The sequence below is a fragment of the Acinonyx jubatus genome, chromosome C1 (genome assembly GCF_027475565.1).
Source record: "Acinonyx jubatus isolate Ajub_Pintada_27869175 chromosome C1, VMU_Ajub_asm_v1.0, whole genome shotgun sequence".
NCBI classification, from domain to species: Eukaryota; Metazoa; Chordata; class Mammalia; order Carnivora; family Felidae; genus Acinonyx; species Acinonyx jubatus.
This window is the reverse complement of record NC_069381.1, coordinates 54,508,910-54,527,541: the sequence shown is the minus strand read 5'-3', so window position 1 is coordinate 54,527,541 and position 18,632 is coordinate 54,508,910. Positions and strand designations below refer to the sequence as shown.

At 34.8% G+C, this 18,632-nt stretch overlaps 1 protein-coding gene across 1 annotated transcript in view; it reads left to right on the top strand.

Moving 5' to 3' along the window:
• The window catches only part of DNAI4 (dynein axonemal intermediate chain 4), an 85,989-nt gene extending 67,726 nt beyond the window's left edge, over window positions 1–18,263 (top strand). Inside the window, 4 exon segments of the mRNA XM_015082753.3 lie at window positions 2,220–2,318; window positions 2,954–3,180; window positions 5,870–6,026; window positions 16,948–18,263. Of these exon segments, the coding sequence (XP_014938239.2) occupies window positions 2,220–2,318; window positions 2,954–3,180; window positions 5,870–6,026; window positions 16,948–16,998 (534 nt within the window). The 3' untranslated portion in view covers window positions 16,999–18,263.
• The last annotated feature ends 369 nt before the right edge of the window (window positions 18,264–18,632 follow it).

The window sequence follows — 18,632 nt, the reverse complement described above, 5'->3', positions numbered from 1 at the left end:
TCTTACCATTTTAAAGTGGTTCATAACTGGTAATATTTTAACACTGAAATAATCTTAGCCCGATATTAATGTAACCACCTCAGCATTATTTTAACCAGTGTTAACATGGTTTATTTTTTCTTTTTATTAAGTTTTTATTTAAATTCCAGTTAGTCAACATAGTTTCAGGTATACAATTTAGTGATTCAACACTTACATACAACACCTGGTGCTAATTACAAGTGCCCTCCTTAATAGCCATCACCTATTTAACCCATCCCCCTACCCATCTCTTCTCTGGAAACCATCAGTTTGTTCTCTATAGTTACGAGTCTGTTTCTTGGTTTTTCTCTCTCTTCCCCAGCCATGTTTGTTTGTTGTGTTTATTAAATCATTTTCCATCCTTTTACATTTAACCTACTTGTATCTCTGTATTTAAAATACATTTCTTGTTGGTAGCATATAGTTGGGTCTTGCTTTTTTATCCATCTTATAATTTCTGCCTTTTAATTGTGATATTTAGACCATTTACATTTAGTTTTATTTTGATATGGTTTGGTTTGAGTCTGTCATTTTGCTTCACTAGTTTATTGGTGATGGTGGGGTGGTGGTATAACATGTCTGGTCTCCTTGCCTGGAGGCCGGACTCTAAAGGGCTATCTCAACTCCAGAGCTTCTTGGAGGTTGGGCTGAGCCTTCTGTTGCAACTGCATCATGGTCAACTTAATCTCTGCCCATTATTGTTTCTTTCAAAGAAATTATTCCTGAGAGAACTTCCCAATAAATCTGTTGCATGGAAATCTCAGAGTTTATATAGTGACAAGAATAACTCTAGACAGTGACCTTGAAGATCTCTACAGAAAGATAAACAACTTATAAATGGTGTTGGGATAATCATTGTTCATATAAAAATGGAATTAGATACCTACCCCTTCATAAACAAAGAACTTTTAGAAGAAAATATAGGAAAACTTTGCTATTACCTCAAAATAGGAAAAATTTCTTAAAGCACAAAAAAATGCTAAGTATATAAAAAAGTTATAATACTAACTACATCAAAATGAGAACTTCTGTTTATCAAAAGACACTAAAAAAGTAAAAGGTAAGCCATACACTTGGAGAAGATATTTGCAACATATGTAATAGACAAAGCATATATAATAGGATATATAAAGAACTTTTATATAAATCAATATGAAAATATTATGAGTAAAATAGTTAAGAGACATGAACAGAAGAGGAAATACAAATGGCCAGTAAACATAAAATGTGCTCAACCTTGTTAATATTCATATAAATGAATTCATATTCATATAAATTCATATACCATTAGGTATAATTTTATACCTAATACAATGGCAAAACTTAAGATTTCTAATGTAACCAACCATTGAAGAGAATATGGATCAAAGGGAACTTCTATATACTGCTGGATGTAAATTGGTTATGCTAGTTTGGGGAAAAATTATACTTTATTGTGTTGTTTAAACTGCTTATGTTCCATGATTTTGTAGTTGCATTCTTAAGTAGTGGTACATGCTAGAACAGTGTGTCTCAAATTTTAATGTACATACACATTATTTAGGGATCTTGTTAAAATGCAGATTCTGATTCAGTAGGTCTGGGGTGGGATCTGAGAGTTGACATCTCTAAAATGCTCCAAGATGATACTGACTCCACATACCCAGGACATAGAGCCTGACTTTCAGACCTTTAGGCTATGACTTCACATTAGGAAATACACTTAAAATCTCTATTTAGTACCTACATATGGTGTTACAAATGCTTAAGACTCCATTTAGTTCAATCTTTCATATCCAGCAAAAAATCATTTCTTCAGCATTATATACATGAATATTATAAAACGATGATAGAAAGTAAAAGACAACAGACAACTATTATCAAGATAGTTTTTCTAGTTTTGGTTCTTGAATTCATTTTAATAGATCTTGAGAGATCTGATTTTCTTTATTTTTTGAAGTTAACTTATTTTTGAGAGAGAGAGATTGAGTAGGAGAGGGACAGAAAGAGAGGGAGACAGAGGATCTGAAGCGGGCTCTGCACTGACAGCAGAAAGCCCAATGCGGGGCTCGAACTTACGAACTGTGAGATCATGACCCGAACCAAAGTTGCACCCTTAACCAACTGAGCCACCCAGGTGCCCTGAGGGATCTGATTTTCTATTTAGCACCTTTACTAATATATCACAAGCCAATACATTTTAATTTTTTGTGTTGTAGGATACAAATATCTATTTGGCTGGCACCGAAGAGGGTCATATTCACAAATGTTCTTGTTCGTATAATGAACAATACCTAGAAACCTACAGAGGACATAAGGTTAGTTTAATTATAGTAGGTATGGAAAATTTATCTTTTAATATTTCTGAAAAAAATAGTATTTTTATACACACTACTTTTCACATGCCCTAAATTTACAACTTCAGAGTTAATAGTACAAATTGAATTAAGTACTGTCTTGTATGGAAATCATCAATAACGTGTGGGACATTTTGTTTGGCTTCCAGGTGTTCTTGATTTTTTTCTTGCAAGTTATGGAAGTCACAATTTTTATTTGTTTCTGAAAGACTTTGCTTACGATAACATGCTGATTCCAAAGTAAAATTGTCTCTGGCATATACTTATTTTCTGTATCTTTTGTTCCATTTATGTTTTCTTCATTTTCTCCCTTATTTCTGTTTTTTAAAGTAATCCTTATACTTTTTAAAGTAAATAAGTATAATATGTATTAATATTTAGTTAGTATTGTAACAACTATATTTTTATGTTTCTGTATGGCATTATTTAGGGAAGATTCAATTTATGACCTTACTCTGAGCTAAAATAATACACAACAATGCATGGTACCTAAATCTTCTAGAAATCTTAGCATTTTTAATTTGTTGGTCAAGTTTAAAGTATGAGATGTTAACTATTACTTACCTATGTATTTTAATTTGTTTTTCTAATTCTAGGGTCCAGTGTATAAAATAGCATGGAATCCATTTTGTCATGATGTGTTCTTAAGCTGTTCTGCAGATTGGGGTGTTATTATATGGCAACAGGAGAATCCCAAGCCATTTTTGAGTTTTTATCCAACTACTTATGTTGTTTATGATGTTGCATGGTCTCCAAAATCAGCCTATGTATTTGCAGCCGCGAACGAGAGCAGAGTAGAGATTTGGCACCTTCACATCAGCACGTAAGTGTTAATGTTTTTCCTGGTGATATTTCTCATAGAAGCAGTTCAAACAAAATGATACCTAATAGTTTTGGTATTGGTTAGAGAGAATTGTGGTTACTTTAAAACAAGTAATAATTTACACTGTGAGAGTCCTTTATGAATAAAAGATATAGGCTAGGATGCTATATTCATTTTAATTACTTATGCGGTATGTAGTTTTAAAAATATTTAAATGAAAATAGGTTACCTTACTCATATCAAACTTTTACAGGAAGATATACGATATCATAGCTGCCTTGAATTCTTTTTCATTGCCTTGTTTTAGAAGAATGCAGAGAGGCAACTAACTGTGTTTAACTAAAGATTGTTTGCAATAAGACAAAGAAAGGGAACAAAATAATTATTTTTTATAATACTTATTCTCTTACCTTGTTTTAAAATATATTCAAATGGCCATTAATTTAATTAAAAATTTTAATTTAAGGTGTGACACCAAAGTTATTAGAGGGTCATCTAGACCCATGTTTTCTTTTTAAAATGGAAATTCATACAATGCAGGAATAAAGTGTTTAATGATTCTATTTCCTCAGTTGGAAAATATTGTAGATTTTTATGTTAGTTATTAGCAGAAGCATCAGGGCAATATATTTTTGCTTAAAATAAGTGATATAAAATTCAATGGGTTTATTCTTTTTTAAAAAAAAAAGCTTATTTATTTTGAGAGAGGGAGTGTGTGTAAGCAGAGGAGGAGTGGAGAAAGGGAGAACGAGAATCCAAGCATGCTCCACGCCATCAGCACAGAGCCTGATGTGAGGCTTGACCTCACAAACCTTGCAATCATGACCTGTCAGATACTTAACCAACTGAGCCACCCAGGTTCCCCTCAACGGGTTTATTCTTAATGACAATTTTTTTACCCTAGAACTTAATCATATAGTAACTCTAAAATTTTGTCATGGCTTATACTATAAAATAGTTTGAATCCGAAACCAAGGATTATATCACAAAGCAACTTATTTTTGAGTATGAGATGACTAATGTATAAAATGACTACTTAACTCATCCCACCCCTGATTTTAATTTTTTGGTAAAACGATCACTCATCCCACCTCTGATTTTAATTATTTTTTTTAGGTAATACTGTAGATCTCAGGACATTTCTTTTTTGTGTGTGTGTTTATTTAGTTTTTGAGAGAGAGAGAGAGAGAGAGCGCACGCACACACACACACGATTGGGGGAAGGGCAGAGAGAGAGAGAGGGAGACACAGAATCAGAAGCAGGCTCCAGGTTCTGGGCTGTCAGCACAGAGCCTGATGCGGGGCTTGAACTCACAGACGGTGAGATCATAACCTGAGCTGAAGTCGGACACTCAACCAAATGAGCCACCCAGGCACCCCAAGGACATTTCTTAAGAAGTATGCAAGTTGCTGCCTTTGGTTTTTTTGTTTTTTGTTTTAGTTTATTTATTTATTTTTGAGAGAGAGAGACAGAGCACAAGTGGGGAAAGGACAGAGAGAGAGAGACAGAATCTGAAGCAGGCTCTGAGTTGTCAGCGCAGGTCTCAAATCCACGAACAGCAAAACCATGACCTGAGCCAAAGTTGGACACTTAACCCACTGAGCCACCCAGGTGCCCCTGGTTCTGTTGTTTTTTAAGGGTATCAGTGGATTGCTTTGGATGACAGGGAATTTAAAAAGTTCTTGTTCAAAATATTCTTTTATATTCCAGAGGTTCATTTGGGTCAAAATATCCTTCTATTAAAAGACATTTATTACTTAAGAAGTTGTATTACTCAGGGTTCTCCAGAGAAACAGTAGCAATAAAAAGAGAGAAAGAGATTTACTTTAAGCAATTGGCTCACATGATTGTGGGGCCTGGCAAGTGCCAAGTCTGAACTATAGGCTGGCGGGCTAGAATTTCCATCAGGAAATTCCATCTTGCAATTCCGTCAGTCCATCTTGCAATCTTGAGTCTGAAGGCAGTCTGGAAGCAGAATTTTATTCTACTTTGGGGAACTCAGTCTTTTCTCTTAAGGTCTTCAACACATTGGATAAGGTCTGCCTACATTATGGGGCATAATATGCTTTATTCAGATTCTACTCATCTGCATGTTTATCACAACTAAACAAAATACCTTCACAGCAAAGTGTAGACTGGTGTTTGACCTTATAAACAACTGAGTACCATAGACTAGCCAAGTAAATACATAAAGTTAACCAGCACAGGAGTTTAAATTTATGAGTTTGCATCTTTTTTTTAAGCTTATTTATTTATTTTGGAGAGAGAGAGAGAGCATGAACAGAGGAGAGATGGAGAGAGGACAGAGAGACAATCTTAAACAGGCTCCACGCTCAGCATGCAGCCTGACACAAGGCTTGATCCCACAACCATGAGACCATGACCTGAGCCAAAAGCAAGAGTCAGATGCTCAACTGACTGAGCCATTCAGGTGCCCCATGAGTTCACATCTTAATTGTGACTTGCTTGAATTTATTTAGTCGAAATTTGTTCACTAAAGAAGTGAAAGTTTTGACTGAATAAGGAGTAGAGAAACAGTTATTTTGACTTTGGAAATTTACTTAAAAAGTTTATTTTTGTTTTATTTTTGTCACATGAAATCACAAAAAAAATCTCAGACTTTTCTTAATCTGTATATAAGAATATGTTAACAACAAATACATTTACAAATAAAATATTTTATTACAGTTTGGATCCTCTGATTGTGCATGTTGCTAACCCCGGAATCAAGTTCACAACTGTCCTCTTTGCCAAACAAACAGATTGCCTTCTGGTGGGTGACAGTGATGGACAGGTTGGTGTGTATGAACTGAGAAATATGCCTGCTGCTTTGGATTCTGCCCAGGTAAGACTCAAAAATTATATGTCATTTAATAATTTTAGTTATAATTTTGTGTCATACAAGGAATTTACGTTTCTTAGATATCTTAAGTGTGGTGCAATGGAAAGAACATAAATCCCAGGAGTTGTTACCTATTAGCATGGTATCTACTAGGCTTATTTTCTTTGAGCCTCATGTTTTTTCTCTGTAATATGAACACAATAATGTTGTAGCATAATAATTGTAAATGTTATATGGAATAACTTAAAATTGTGCTTAATATACTGTTGGGATTTAATAATTGTTGAATATAGCTGAAGAAGTTTACTGCAAATATTCAAAGACTTTTACAAGAAATTATAATATTTTAGATATTATCCAATGTTCCCAAAATAGGCATTTGTTTTTGTTTCTGTAGTGTTATCCTATTCCCTTACTCTGATATTGAAAACTAAAAGGCAACTGATGGAAAGGGAGAAGATATTTGCATATGACATATTGGTTAAAGGGTTAGTATCCAAAATCCATACAGAACTTATCAAACTCAACACCCACAAAACAAATAATCCAGTGAAGAAATGGGCAGAAGACGTGAACAGACATTTCTCCAAAGAAGACATCTAGATGGCTAACAGACACATGGAAAGATCCTCAACATCACTCATCATCAGGGAAATATAAATCAAAACCACAATGAGATACCACCTCACACCTGTCAGAATGGCTAAAATTAACAACTCAGGAAAAAACAGATGTTGATGAGGATGTGGAGAAAAGGGAAAACATTTGCACTGCTGGTGGGAATGCAAACTGTGCACTCTGGAAAACAGTATGTTGGTTCCTCAAAAAATTAAAAGTAAAACTACCCTACGACCCAGCAATTGAACTACTAGGTATTTATCCAAAGGATACCAAAATATTGATTTGAAGGGACACATGCATCCTAATGTTTATAGCAGCACTATCAATAATAACCAAATTATGGAAAGAATCCAACAGTGCATCGACTGATGAATGAATAAAAAAGATGTGGTATGCGCGCGCGCGCACACACACACACACACACACACACACACACACACACTGGAATATTAGAGATGAAAAAGAACGAAATCTTGCCATTTGCAACAATGTGGATAGAATTAGAGTGTATTATGCTAAGTAAAAGAAGTCAGTCAGAGAAAGACAAATATATGATTTCACTCATATGTAGAATTTAAGAAACAAAACAGATAAACATAGGGAAAAGGAAGGAAAAATAAAAGAGAGGGAAGCAAACAATAAGAGACTTTTAAATACAGAGAACAAACTGAGGGTTGCTAGATGGGGGTGGGTTAAATGGGTTATGGGCATTAAGGAGGGAACTTGTTGGGATGAGCACTAGGTGTTATATGTAAGTGATGAATCACTAAATTCTACTCCTGAAATCATTATTACACTATATGTTAACTAGCTGGGATTTAAATTTTTAAAAAAGGGAAAAAAAATAAAAAAAGAAAAAAATATGAAAACTTTGTTGTAAAACTTTGACAAGCAATCAGTATCACTAGATTATTATTATCACTACCTATTATTTTTAAGGTAGCTTTTCAATTTTTTATTTTTAATGTTTAAATATTATTTTATGGAGTAATCTGGTATATATTACCATGAATATGATAAACAAGTTAAAATATTAAAACATGCATGAATCAATAAGGAAAAAACACTTGGGGCACCTGGGTGGCTCAGTCAGTTAACCGTTTGACTTCAGCTCAGGTCATGACTTGCAGACTGTGAGTTCAAGCCCTGAGTCAGGCTCTGTGCTGACAGCTCCAAACCTGGAGCCTGCTTGGGATTCTGTGTCTCCCTCTCTCTGCCCCTCCCTTGCTCATGCTTCTGTGTCTCTCTGTCTCTCAAAAGTAAATAAATATTAAAAAAATAAAAATAAAGGGGCACCTAGGTGGCTCAATTGGTTGAGCATCCAACTTCAGCTCAGGTCATGATCTCACAATTCATGGGTTCAAGCCCTGCATCAGGCTCTGCGCTGACAGCTCAGAGCCTGGAGCCTGCTTCAGATTCTGTGTCTCCCCCTCTCTCTCTCTGCCCCTTCCCCGCTCATGCCTTCTCTGTTTCTGTCTCTCAAAAATAAATAAACATTAAAAAAATAAATAAAAATCAAAAAAATAAGGCAAAAACACTAAGACTACAATAGAAGACTGGGTAGTAGTCAGGAACAGTTCATTCACAAAAAAACGACTAGTAAATATATTTTAAAATTAAACCTCATTGATAAATGAAGAAATAAAAATGTATTACCTTAAATTAAAATGTGATCACATTCTCATATACGAAATTAACAGTTTTTTTTTATATTTAATAGGTGTACTCAGTACTAGCAAACATTTGATAAGACAGTTTTTCTCTTATACAGAAAAATGTTGGAATAGAATTTGGTATAACTTCTTTGGAAGCAATTTGGCAATCTGAACCAAGACTGTCATGCTTCTGGAATTCTATTCTATAGAAATATTCATAAAGGCAATCAAATAAATTAATTATAGCATAATTTGTAATGGGATAAGAAAAGAAAAAGAAAGAAAAAGAAAATAATCGAAATATGCAACCAGATGGAAATGTGGCCAGGAAAGTCAGCAGTGTTGATTATATTTGGGTCACATACTGTAGCAAGTGGAGTTTTATCCCAACTATATAGACTGTAAATGTTAGATAGATAGATAGATAGATAGATAGATAGATAGATAGATAGACAGATAGATGCTTGCTTAGGACTTTGTACTTGTCATTTCTCATATCTAACATCCAGAGTTTGATCGTCTCGGTACTTCAAGTTTTTGCTCAAATATCAGTCACTATCTGCGTGAAATCTTCCTGGATACCTTATTTAAAATTGAATCTCTACTCTCACCTACACTTCTTATCTCGTACTTTTCCATGACTTATTTTTCGTAATATTTATCTTTGAAAATACCATATTCTTTATTGATTTTGTTAATTGCCTGTCTCCCACAGGTAGGACATAAGCCACATGTAAATAGTGAATTTTGTCTCTTTTGTTCGTAAAAACATAAAGTTTCTTTTTCTTTAAATTTTTTTTTTCAACGTTTTTTATTTATTTTTGGGACAGAGAGAGACAGAGCATGAACGGAGGAGGGGCAGAGAGAGAGGGAGACACAGAATCGGAAACAGGCTCCAGGCTCTGAGCCATCAGCCCAGAGCCCAACGCGGGGCTCGAACTCATGGACCGCGAGATCGTGACCTGGCTGAAGTCGGACGCTTAACCGACTGCGCCACCCAGGCGCCCCATAAAGTTTCTTTTTCTAAAATGCATGTTTCCTTACATCATAATTTTAGTCTGTTCTGAGAAGTGCAACATTAATGGCTTATTTTTTCATGATGTAAACATTTTAATATTTTTAATTTCTCTCATATTCACTGAGTGTATAATACCTTTTAGGGTAGTGAGATGTTTATGCCCACACTTGTTTATGATATACAGCTCAACAGCCAGAAGGAACTAGAGAATTCTATTCTTTATTTAAGTCTTTCAAAAACATTAAAATGGATCAAAATATATAGTTAATAGTAATCTTTTTCTTCTTTACTTATCCCTCAAGTCCTAAATGTAGCATCAAGGCCTAAATCCATTGCTTTCTATCCCTGTAATTCCATCAGTTCCATCCCACAAAAGCTCTAAGAACTCGTCCACAAATTCTAAATTGGGGCAGTGGGGAGAAGGAGTTGCATTATTTAAAAATCTTTGTTGGTGTGTATTGGGTTGGTGGTAGCAAAGAAACATGAGCATTAGCACGTTGATTCTTTTTATCACATATGTCTATAGTACTTGTTAAAGATGACAATAATTCATCAATATAAACTATAATATTTTGTATACATGTCTTTCTTACTAGTTTGAGCTACTTGGAAACTTGTATATTTAAGTGTTAGCACAGGGCTAGCACATGATAGGTACTAAGCAAATATTGAAAAATGAACAAACACACTTAGACACAAAAGACACATGGTTTCTAAGAAAGGAACAATATATGCACACAAATATAATCAAGTCATAAAGACCAAAATAACAAAGAAACTCCTATAGAAGCACAGAGTAGGAAAATTGACTTTTGAAAGGAGAATGGGAAGAAAGAAAGGAAAACATAGGTGAATACTTTGGGGAAGACTTTCACACAGGAGATTAAATTTTAACTGTATTTTGAAGGATTAGAAATTTTCTTTGCAGGGGCACCTGGGTAGCTCAGTTGGTTAACTGACTGACTCATGGTTTCGGTTCAGGTGATGATCTCGTGAGATCCAGCCCTGCATCAGGATCTGTGTTGACAGCATGGAACCTGCTTGAGATTCTCTCTTTCCTTCTCTGTCTGGCCCTCCCCTGCTCGTGGTCTCTCTCTCAAAATAAATAAATAAACTTTAAAAAAATGGAAATTTTCCTTGCAGATAAGCGAGTAGAGCTGTTATTTCAGAGTGAGGGAAAGGCCTGAGCAAAGATACAGAATTAGAAAGGTCCATGACATTTTGAGGAAATGGTGAGTAGACTTTTTTGACTGGTAAAGAGATTGCTTGAGAGAAAAGTGGCAAAAGGGCCTGTTGGGTCATTTGCCATGATCCGGAATTTGATCCTTATTTTCTAGAAAATAGAAAGCCATTCCCTATCTCACATTTTGTACAATGGTGAACTCCAAATGAATTAAAGATTGAAAAATAAAACAAACCACTAGAAGAAAATGTAGGATGATGTCTTAATGATCTAAAGACAAAGACAGATTTTAAAAAGAACAAAAAAAATCTCCTAATTTTTTTCATGTTTTTCCTGTTTCCTTATCTGGGTATAATTTTGGTACCAGAATCAAAGGTTGTTAGAAACATTAAAATAGTTAATAGGTACAAAGTGGTTAGAACTGGTACTGGGACATAGTAAGTTCTCAATAAACCTCAAATATTTTTTCTATGACTATTATGTCAAAATTAACACTTTTTGTTCAGGATTCCATATGCTAAGTTAAAAGAAACAGATTAGAAGAAGAAATTTCTAAGATTATAAAAGACATAATGTCCAGTATGTATAAATAACCCCTATTAAACAATAAGAGCAATTCAATGTTTTGAATGGGCAAATGTATAAAATACTAAATCATAGGAGAAAAACTGGAATATTAATTCTCTCTAGAAATGGAGAAATATACAATTGAAATTATACAAGATATCAGTTCAAATTGATTGGATTTACAAAAATGAAAATATTAGCCAGGATTAAGTATTAGCAAAGTTGTAGGGAAATAGGAGCTCTTATGCAAGGGTCATGGGAATATGAATTAGCATAGCCTCTTTTTTTAATGTTTTATTAATTTTTTTTTTGAGAGAGAGACACAGAGTGCGAGAGGTGGGAGACACAGAGAGAGAGGAAGACACAGAATCTGAAGCAGGCTCCAGGCTCTGAGCTGTCAGCACAAAGCCCGATGCAGGGCTCAAACTCAGGAACTGCGAGATCATGACCTGAGCCAAAGTTGGACACTTAACTGACTGAGCCACCCAGGTGCCCCTAGCATAGCCTCTTTGGAGAGAGATTCAGTAAAACTTAGAATTCAAATACCATACAAGGCAGTGATGCCATAGAGAATGTCTTGCACATGTTTATTTGGACACACATATAAGGTATCAATGTGAGTTCTTTCTTCCTTTTTTCCTTTGTGTTTAATGTTTCTTTTGTACGTGGAGATGATTATTCAGTCAACTTTTGCTTAAAATGTTCACATTCAAATGTGCTATAAAGTTTTTTAAAAATCTTAGTTTACCTGAAGTTTTCCTGAAGTTCTTACATTTAGATAATACATTTTATTATTCTGTTTATAAGTCTAGCAGATTTTTTAATATGAAATTTATTGTCAAATTGGTTTCAAGTCTAGCAAATTTTAATACACACTTTCAATAAGCTTTTGTAACAAATTTCTTTAAATCCTCTAAATTTACTTTATAAATTTAATACAGTGTTTTAAGTACTCCAATCATCTTATGGACAAACAAATCTGATACTTAAGGAATTCTTATTAATTTAATAAATTTTAAATGTTGAATATGATGAATCTTAAATTTTCTTAAATGTTCCAATGCTTTTTATAAATGAATAGTATTTCAATCTATGATTACAAGTCTAAATCAATTACCCAATTACACATTTAAATTAGAATCACAAATTTATTTGCTAGACAATCTAATAATAGTGAATACTCTTACATAGAATGAATATTTAAAATACCAAATATATACAAGTTCCTTAATACAAAAATATTAAAATTATCGGTTTGATTTGCTGCATTATTTCTATACACAATTATTATTCTTCTCAGGGTAAAAATAAGTTTTCCAATAAAGAAACAAATAAAGCATCCCAAGTAGTTTTGGAGATGATTTTCTCAACTGGCTGACATGCATATTGACTATGGACATTTAAGGAGATGTTTCGTGCCAGGCTGAGCCCTGCTTTATAGTTGATTTGTCCATGCCCTCCATATGGAATGGTCTCAGAGCCCATGTCTCCTGAAGTCTACTTACCTATTACCCATGTCCTCTATCTTCTCATGGAAGTCTGCAACCCTGAATGTGCTGCTGCATCACTTTATTGATTTCAAGTTATTTATTTACTGTGTCATTAACTCTAAGTTACTATACTTTTCCTATCTGGTAAGATTACAGTCTTTATAGATGTTTAAATGTTATGTTTGGATTCTATATATCTCCCAGGGTTTTGTTTAATTTGTTAGTAGTGGTCTGAAAGACATGTTCATAACAGCCTTGTTTCTATAGTGATAAATTGGAGACAACCTAAATGATCATCAGTGAAACACTGGATAAATAAAATATGGCACATTCACATGAGTCACTGTAATACAGAAGTTTAAATAATATGTATTTTGGGGCGCCTGGGTGGCGCAGTCGGTTAAGCGTCCGACTTCAGCCAGGTCACGATCTCGCGGTCCGTGAGTTTGAGCCCCGTGTCGGGCTCTGGGCTGATGGCTCAGAGCCTGGAGCCTGTTTCCGATTTTGTGTCTCCCTCTCTGCCCCTCCCCCGTTCATGCTCTGTCTCTCTCTGTCCCAAAAATAAATAAAACGTTGAAAAAAAAATTAAAAAAAAAATAATATGTATTTAAAAGTCTCAATATGACAAATTTTGAATAAATCTTTAAAAATGTGTTGAGTGATAAAAGTAAACTGGAGAAAGATAAGTACAGTATGTTATGATTTATGTAAGATTATTTAAACACAAGTATAAAAGCTGTGTTCTTAGTGGATGTGTTTATAGTTAGTAAAAGTATGGAATATAGATTGGAATATAGAAGAAAAAGATTTCATTTTGGTGTTTGATTTGAATTGATGAGAGACATCTTTTTCCTTTTCAAGTTTTTAAATTTAAATTCCAGTTAGTTAAATACACTGTAATATTAGTTTCAGGTGTAGAATTTAGTGATTCAGCACATCCCTACAACACCTGGTGCTCATCACAAGTTCGCTCCTTAATCCCCATCGCCTATTTAACCCATCCCCACTCATCTCCCCTCTGGTAACCATCAGTTTGTTCTTCATAATTAAGAGTCTGTTTCTTGGTTTGCCTCTCTCTTATTTTCCTCTGTGCTTGTTTGTTTTGTTTCTTAAATTCCACATATGAGTGAAATCATATGGTATTTGTTTTTCTCTGACTGACTTATTTCACTTAGCATAATCCTCTCTAGCTCTATCCATATTGTTACAAATGGCAAGATTTTCTTCTTTTTTATGCAAACTTGTGCAGCCACTCTGGAAAACAGTATGGAGGTTCACTCAGAAATGAACCCTACGATCCAACAATTGCACTACTAGGTATTTACCCAAAGAAAACAAAAATTTGAAGGGATACATGCACCCCAATGTTTATAGCAGCATTATCTACAATAGCCCAATTATAGAAACAGCCCAAATGTCCATCGACTGATGAATGGATAAAGAAGATGTGGTGTATATATACACACACACACACATTAGAGACATCTTTTATTTTGAGCAGTATGCTTTGCAAGCAGAAGGCTAAGTTGAGAGTCTGAACATTTTTGACAAACATTTGTGTGTGTGTGTGTGTGTGTGTGTGTGTACGTGTGTGTGTGTGTTAATGATTTCAATGCTGGTGAGAAATTTTCTTGTAAGAAATATATTCCATACATTAATAAATAAATACAGTTTTCTAATACAAATATGTCTTTCATACTTTTGGTCATGATATTTTAAAACTTCAGTGTTATTCTTCTAGGAGATTCAAGAAAAACCTATTAATCAGATTTTATGTTACTTACAGACAAACTCAAGCTTACCTGATACACCTCTTCCTGAACTTTTCAGAGAATTATAATGACATAGTAATTTGAAGTCTCAAAGTAATTAATGTCAAACCATTATTTCCTATTAAGATATCTTATCAAGTAACATTATGTACTATAATTTCTCCATTAATTTTAACCAAGAGTGAATTAAAATTTTGGAAGGCTTATGTTTTCATTCTATAGGAAAGGTGTATACCAAATTTATAATAAAGACTGCCTCTGAGAAGTGAAGGATGCAGGAATAGAAGAATTAGGGATAAGTACCAAGGGGACTTCAACAGGGATATGTGTTTTACAAAGGCAAAGTACCAGATAACACTTGCACCAAGTGTGCTGGAGCAGGGCCCATTGGAGAAAACCCATGGAGATATTCCAAGGACCATGGTATACGTATAGAACCATGACTCCCGTTCACCTCCACATTGTTCAGCAACCACTGTGGCCTTACACAGCAAGAGAAGAACTTTGATCCTAGGGCTGTGCATGTTTTAAGTTAAATAATTTCTGAAACTCTGGCAGCTCCCTGATGTGTCCAAGGACCAGAATATTATTGTGATATGACACAGTAGGACATTGGCTCCTGCCCTGTCCTACCAACCAGGGTATGTGGTTTAGGGTAATATCAGCCTGATACCTGGTGTGAACAGGGGTATAGGGTCCAAGCTTTGCAATGGTAACTTTGTGATGTAGCCAGCTGCCAACGGGACTTACCACCACCTTAGCATTATTGTTTGTTGAAGGACCACTTCCTCTCCTGGTGTGATGTGGTTGGTTGCTGGGGGCCTCAGTCTTGTGTCGAACAGAATTATAGTTTAAGTACTTGGCAGAAGCTAATTCCAGTGGGACATTGCACAAAGTGACTTTTTTTTTTTTCTGGAGGCAGCCTATGGAGAATCACTCCTGGATACTATTTCTATTCTTATGTTTCAGTATATAAATGTTTGCCATCTCTTTCTCTGTACTTTGGGTATTTACATATAGACTCTTCATTCAACAAACATCTACTGAGTATGGACTATGTGACAGGGTCTGTTTTGGGTGCTAAGAATTTAATAAATTAGTAAATTTAATAAATAATTGAATAAATTAGAGTAGTGATCTGCTGTGTTAGCCCAAGTGAAAGACTGAAGTAGAAAGAGACGGATTTGAGAAGCAGCTTGGCAACTGATTTTGTGTCAGGACCTGAAGAGTAGGGAATGTCATCCTTAGTATAGGCTAAAAGACAGGACTGACTTATGTAATATGATCTAAGGTGTTTATAACTATTTAGAGTTTTCTAAAACTCTTTTATATACATTAGTTCATTCAACTCTTGAAATAATTTTTAGAAGTGGTTGTTGATATTTCTATTATCCATTCAAGGAAACTAAGATTCCCAGATATTAGTGACTTTTTTAAGATCCCTTTACTGTGAAAGGTGAGAAAATTCTGGTCTTCCGCTTCCAACCCCCAACTTTTCACAATATCTTTGTATTATATTATATTATATTATATTATATTATATTATATTATTTGTTGTTTCAAGTTGTTTTTAAATATTATTTTCACCTAATCTGAAGGAATTACATGACTTTATTTTTCTTAAGTTAATTTACTTATTTTGAGAGAAGCAGGTAAGGGGCAGAGAGACAGGGAGAGACAGAATCCCAAGCAGGCTCCATGCCATCAGCTCAGAGCCCAGTGTGGGCCTCGAACTCAGGAACTATGAGATCATGACCTGAGTCAACATCAAGAGTCAGATGCTTAACCAACTGAGCCACCCAGCACCCCTATTGTTTCAAGTTTTTATTTAAATTCCAGGTGGTTAACATAGAGTGTAATATTAGTTTTATGTGTAGAATTTAATTCACAGTATCTTTCTTAAAAACTCACCTACCGGGGCGCCTGGGTGGCTCAGTTGGTTGGGCGGCCAACTTCGGCTCAGGTCATGATCTCGTGGTCCGTGAGTTCAAGCCCCACGTCGGGCTCTGTGCTGACAGCTCAGAGCCTGGAGCCTGTTTCAGATTCTGTGTCTCCCTCTCTCTGACCCTCCCCCGTTCATGCTCTGTCTCTCTCCATCTCAAAAATAAATAAACGTTAAAAAAAATTAAAAAGAAAAACCTACCATCTTTGGTTTCATCCTCTTACAGATTATTATTTTACCCCTTTAGTGTAAGATTGTTATTATTAAATTAAATACAAAATCCACATTGGAATTCAGGTCTTCAGCTGTCTCTAAATCAAGCACTATAGGTCAGGAAAAAGTTTAAGATATCATTAAGATCACAAGCTATTTTACAGATGAGAAAACTGAGGTTTACATATTAAGGCTACACAGGAGCTGCCAAAATTGTCGCTCAACTGAATCCTTATTGTTTATCAAACTTCTTTAAAAGAGTCCTCCATTGGAAAAAGTAGGTTTATACTAGGAAGTAACCATTACTATTTAAACTTACCTTGGTTTGTTTCCTTTTTACGATCTTATTGGATGCTCTTTATATGTATCACTAACTTATAAATTTCAAATAGCATTTTAAAGACTCCTTTACCTCTTAGTTTATATTTTATTGCATTGTAATTGTTTGGCTTTTTCTTTTCAGGGAGATGTAATAGATATTTTGATTGGATCCAAGTCAAAACAACCAGGATAATTCATCATTACTAATACCTTCTCTTGTTGCTGTTTAAAGAAAAAGAAACAGTGTTTAATATCCAGTAGTCCAATTTGTATGCAGTAAGCTGGGATTTTGATGTTAGAAAATGATATTTGATGTATAACTTACATTTCAACTTAACATAAACTTAATAAACTTTTATTTCAGAGATATGTGATCTAGGCTCAATTGTAAGAGTTTTTTTGGGGATTTTCTTAACGTTTTTAGTCATATTCCAAGTACATATAACCACATATGTGTACTTACAAAATCTCCAAATAGGTTAGAAAATTATTCCATTGGAAGCAAAACTTTGAAATTATTAGAATTACTTAAACCAAAATCTTTACAAGATGAAGTTTCATAGAATTTCAGGTCTGCTTTCCAAGATCTGTTTTCTAAAGTTTATGAATTATGCATGTGTTAGTGTTAGGAGAATACTGGATTTTCACATCCAACTTCATTTACGTTATATTTTTTATGTTTTCGCACCCAACTTTAAATCAGAATTTTGTCCTCTTAGATTTGCGAGCGGAAGCTATTGAACTTTGTTAGACTATCTGACAAGCAAACAACATGACAGCAAATGTCAAAATTGCATCGTTTAGCCAGCAGGCATCACACTCCCAATTCAGTGAGAAGAGTTAGTCTGGGACACATCAGGGCACCCTCCTCTGCATGCCCCAAATTGGCTCTGGGTTTTAAGCCCAGACTTAAGTGGGCCCAGAGAGAAAATAGAGAGTCCTTGATCTATAGTTGGCATCAGAATGTTATCTTATGAAGGGTTCTAGAGCTAGCTTGTAGAAATAGGAGAGTGGGAGGTAACAACTCCTCCAAACAGATTGCTAACAGCCTATTCCGTGCTGTTTGTTAGAACAAGTCCTGCGTTTTGTTAACCGAGGCCATAGGACAGTATGGCCTGTTTTATAAAGCATTCTAAGTGGAGAGGAGAGGCATCTGAAACTCACTAAAATCTCTGAAAAAAAAAAAAAAGTGTGTATAAAACTAAGAATGGAGTCTGTGCAACCGTAGAAACTGCCTTTTTTAAGTATCCACTTCTTTGCACCTTCTATTTCTTTGGAGCCATCCTTTACATAAAAGCAAGGTAATTATTGGGTGGAGTGAGAGCTTAGGTCAGGTAATAACAATAATAAGTTTCCTGCTGATGTAAACCATTGTGGTTCTTCTCTTTGTCCTTCTGAAAAGTTGGACTTCCCATAACACTCTGTACCAAAATAAAAACTTGATTCAACTGAAAAAATATGTTTCTTTGTGTTATGTATTTTTGACCTGTCAAACATTTTCGCATATTCTACCTTTGTTGCTCATCAAGCCTAAAAGAAAACTGCTTTATTATCCTTAGACCCTGGGGAGCCAATCCGAAGCACTGAACCTATTTCATTCTACCCTTCTCATTCCTGAGCTTATAGACTCTCCCATACTTTTAGATTAACAACCCAATTGACAGAGACTGATAATAACTTTATGTGTGTGTTGTTTGTTTCTGTCAGCTGGGTGGAATGATGACTTAGAGCTAGAAACTGAATTTCAGAATATACATTTCTTGGTCACTGAGTTTCTGAATTGAGTTTCAGACCTGCTGTGCTAAATATTGGTGTGATTATTTGCTT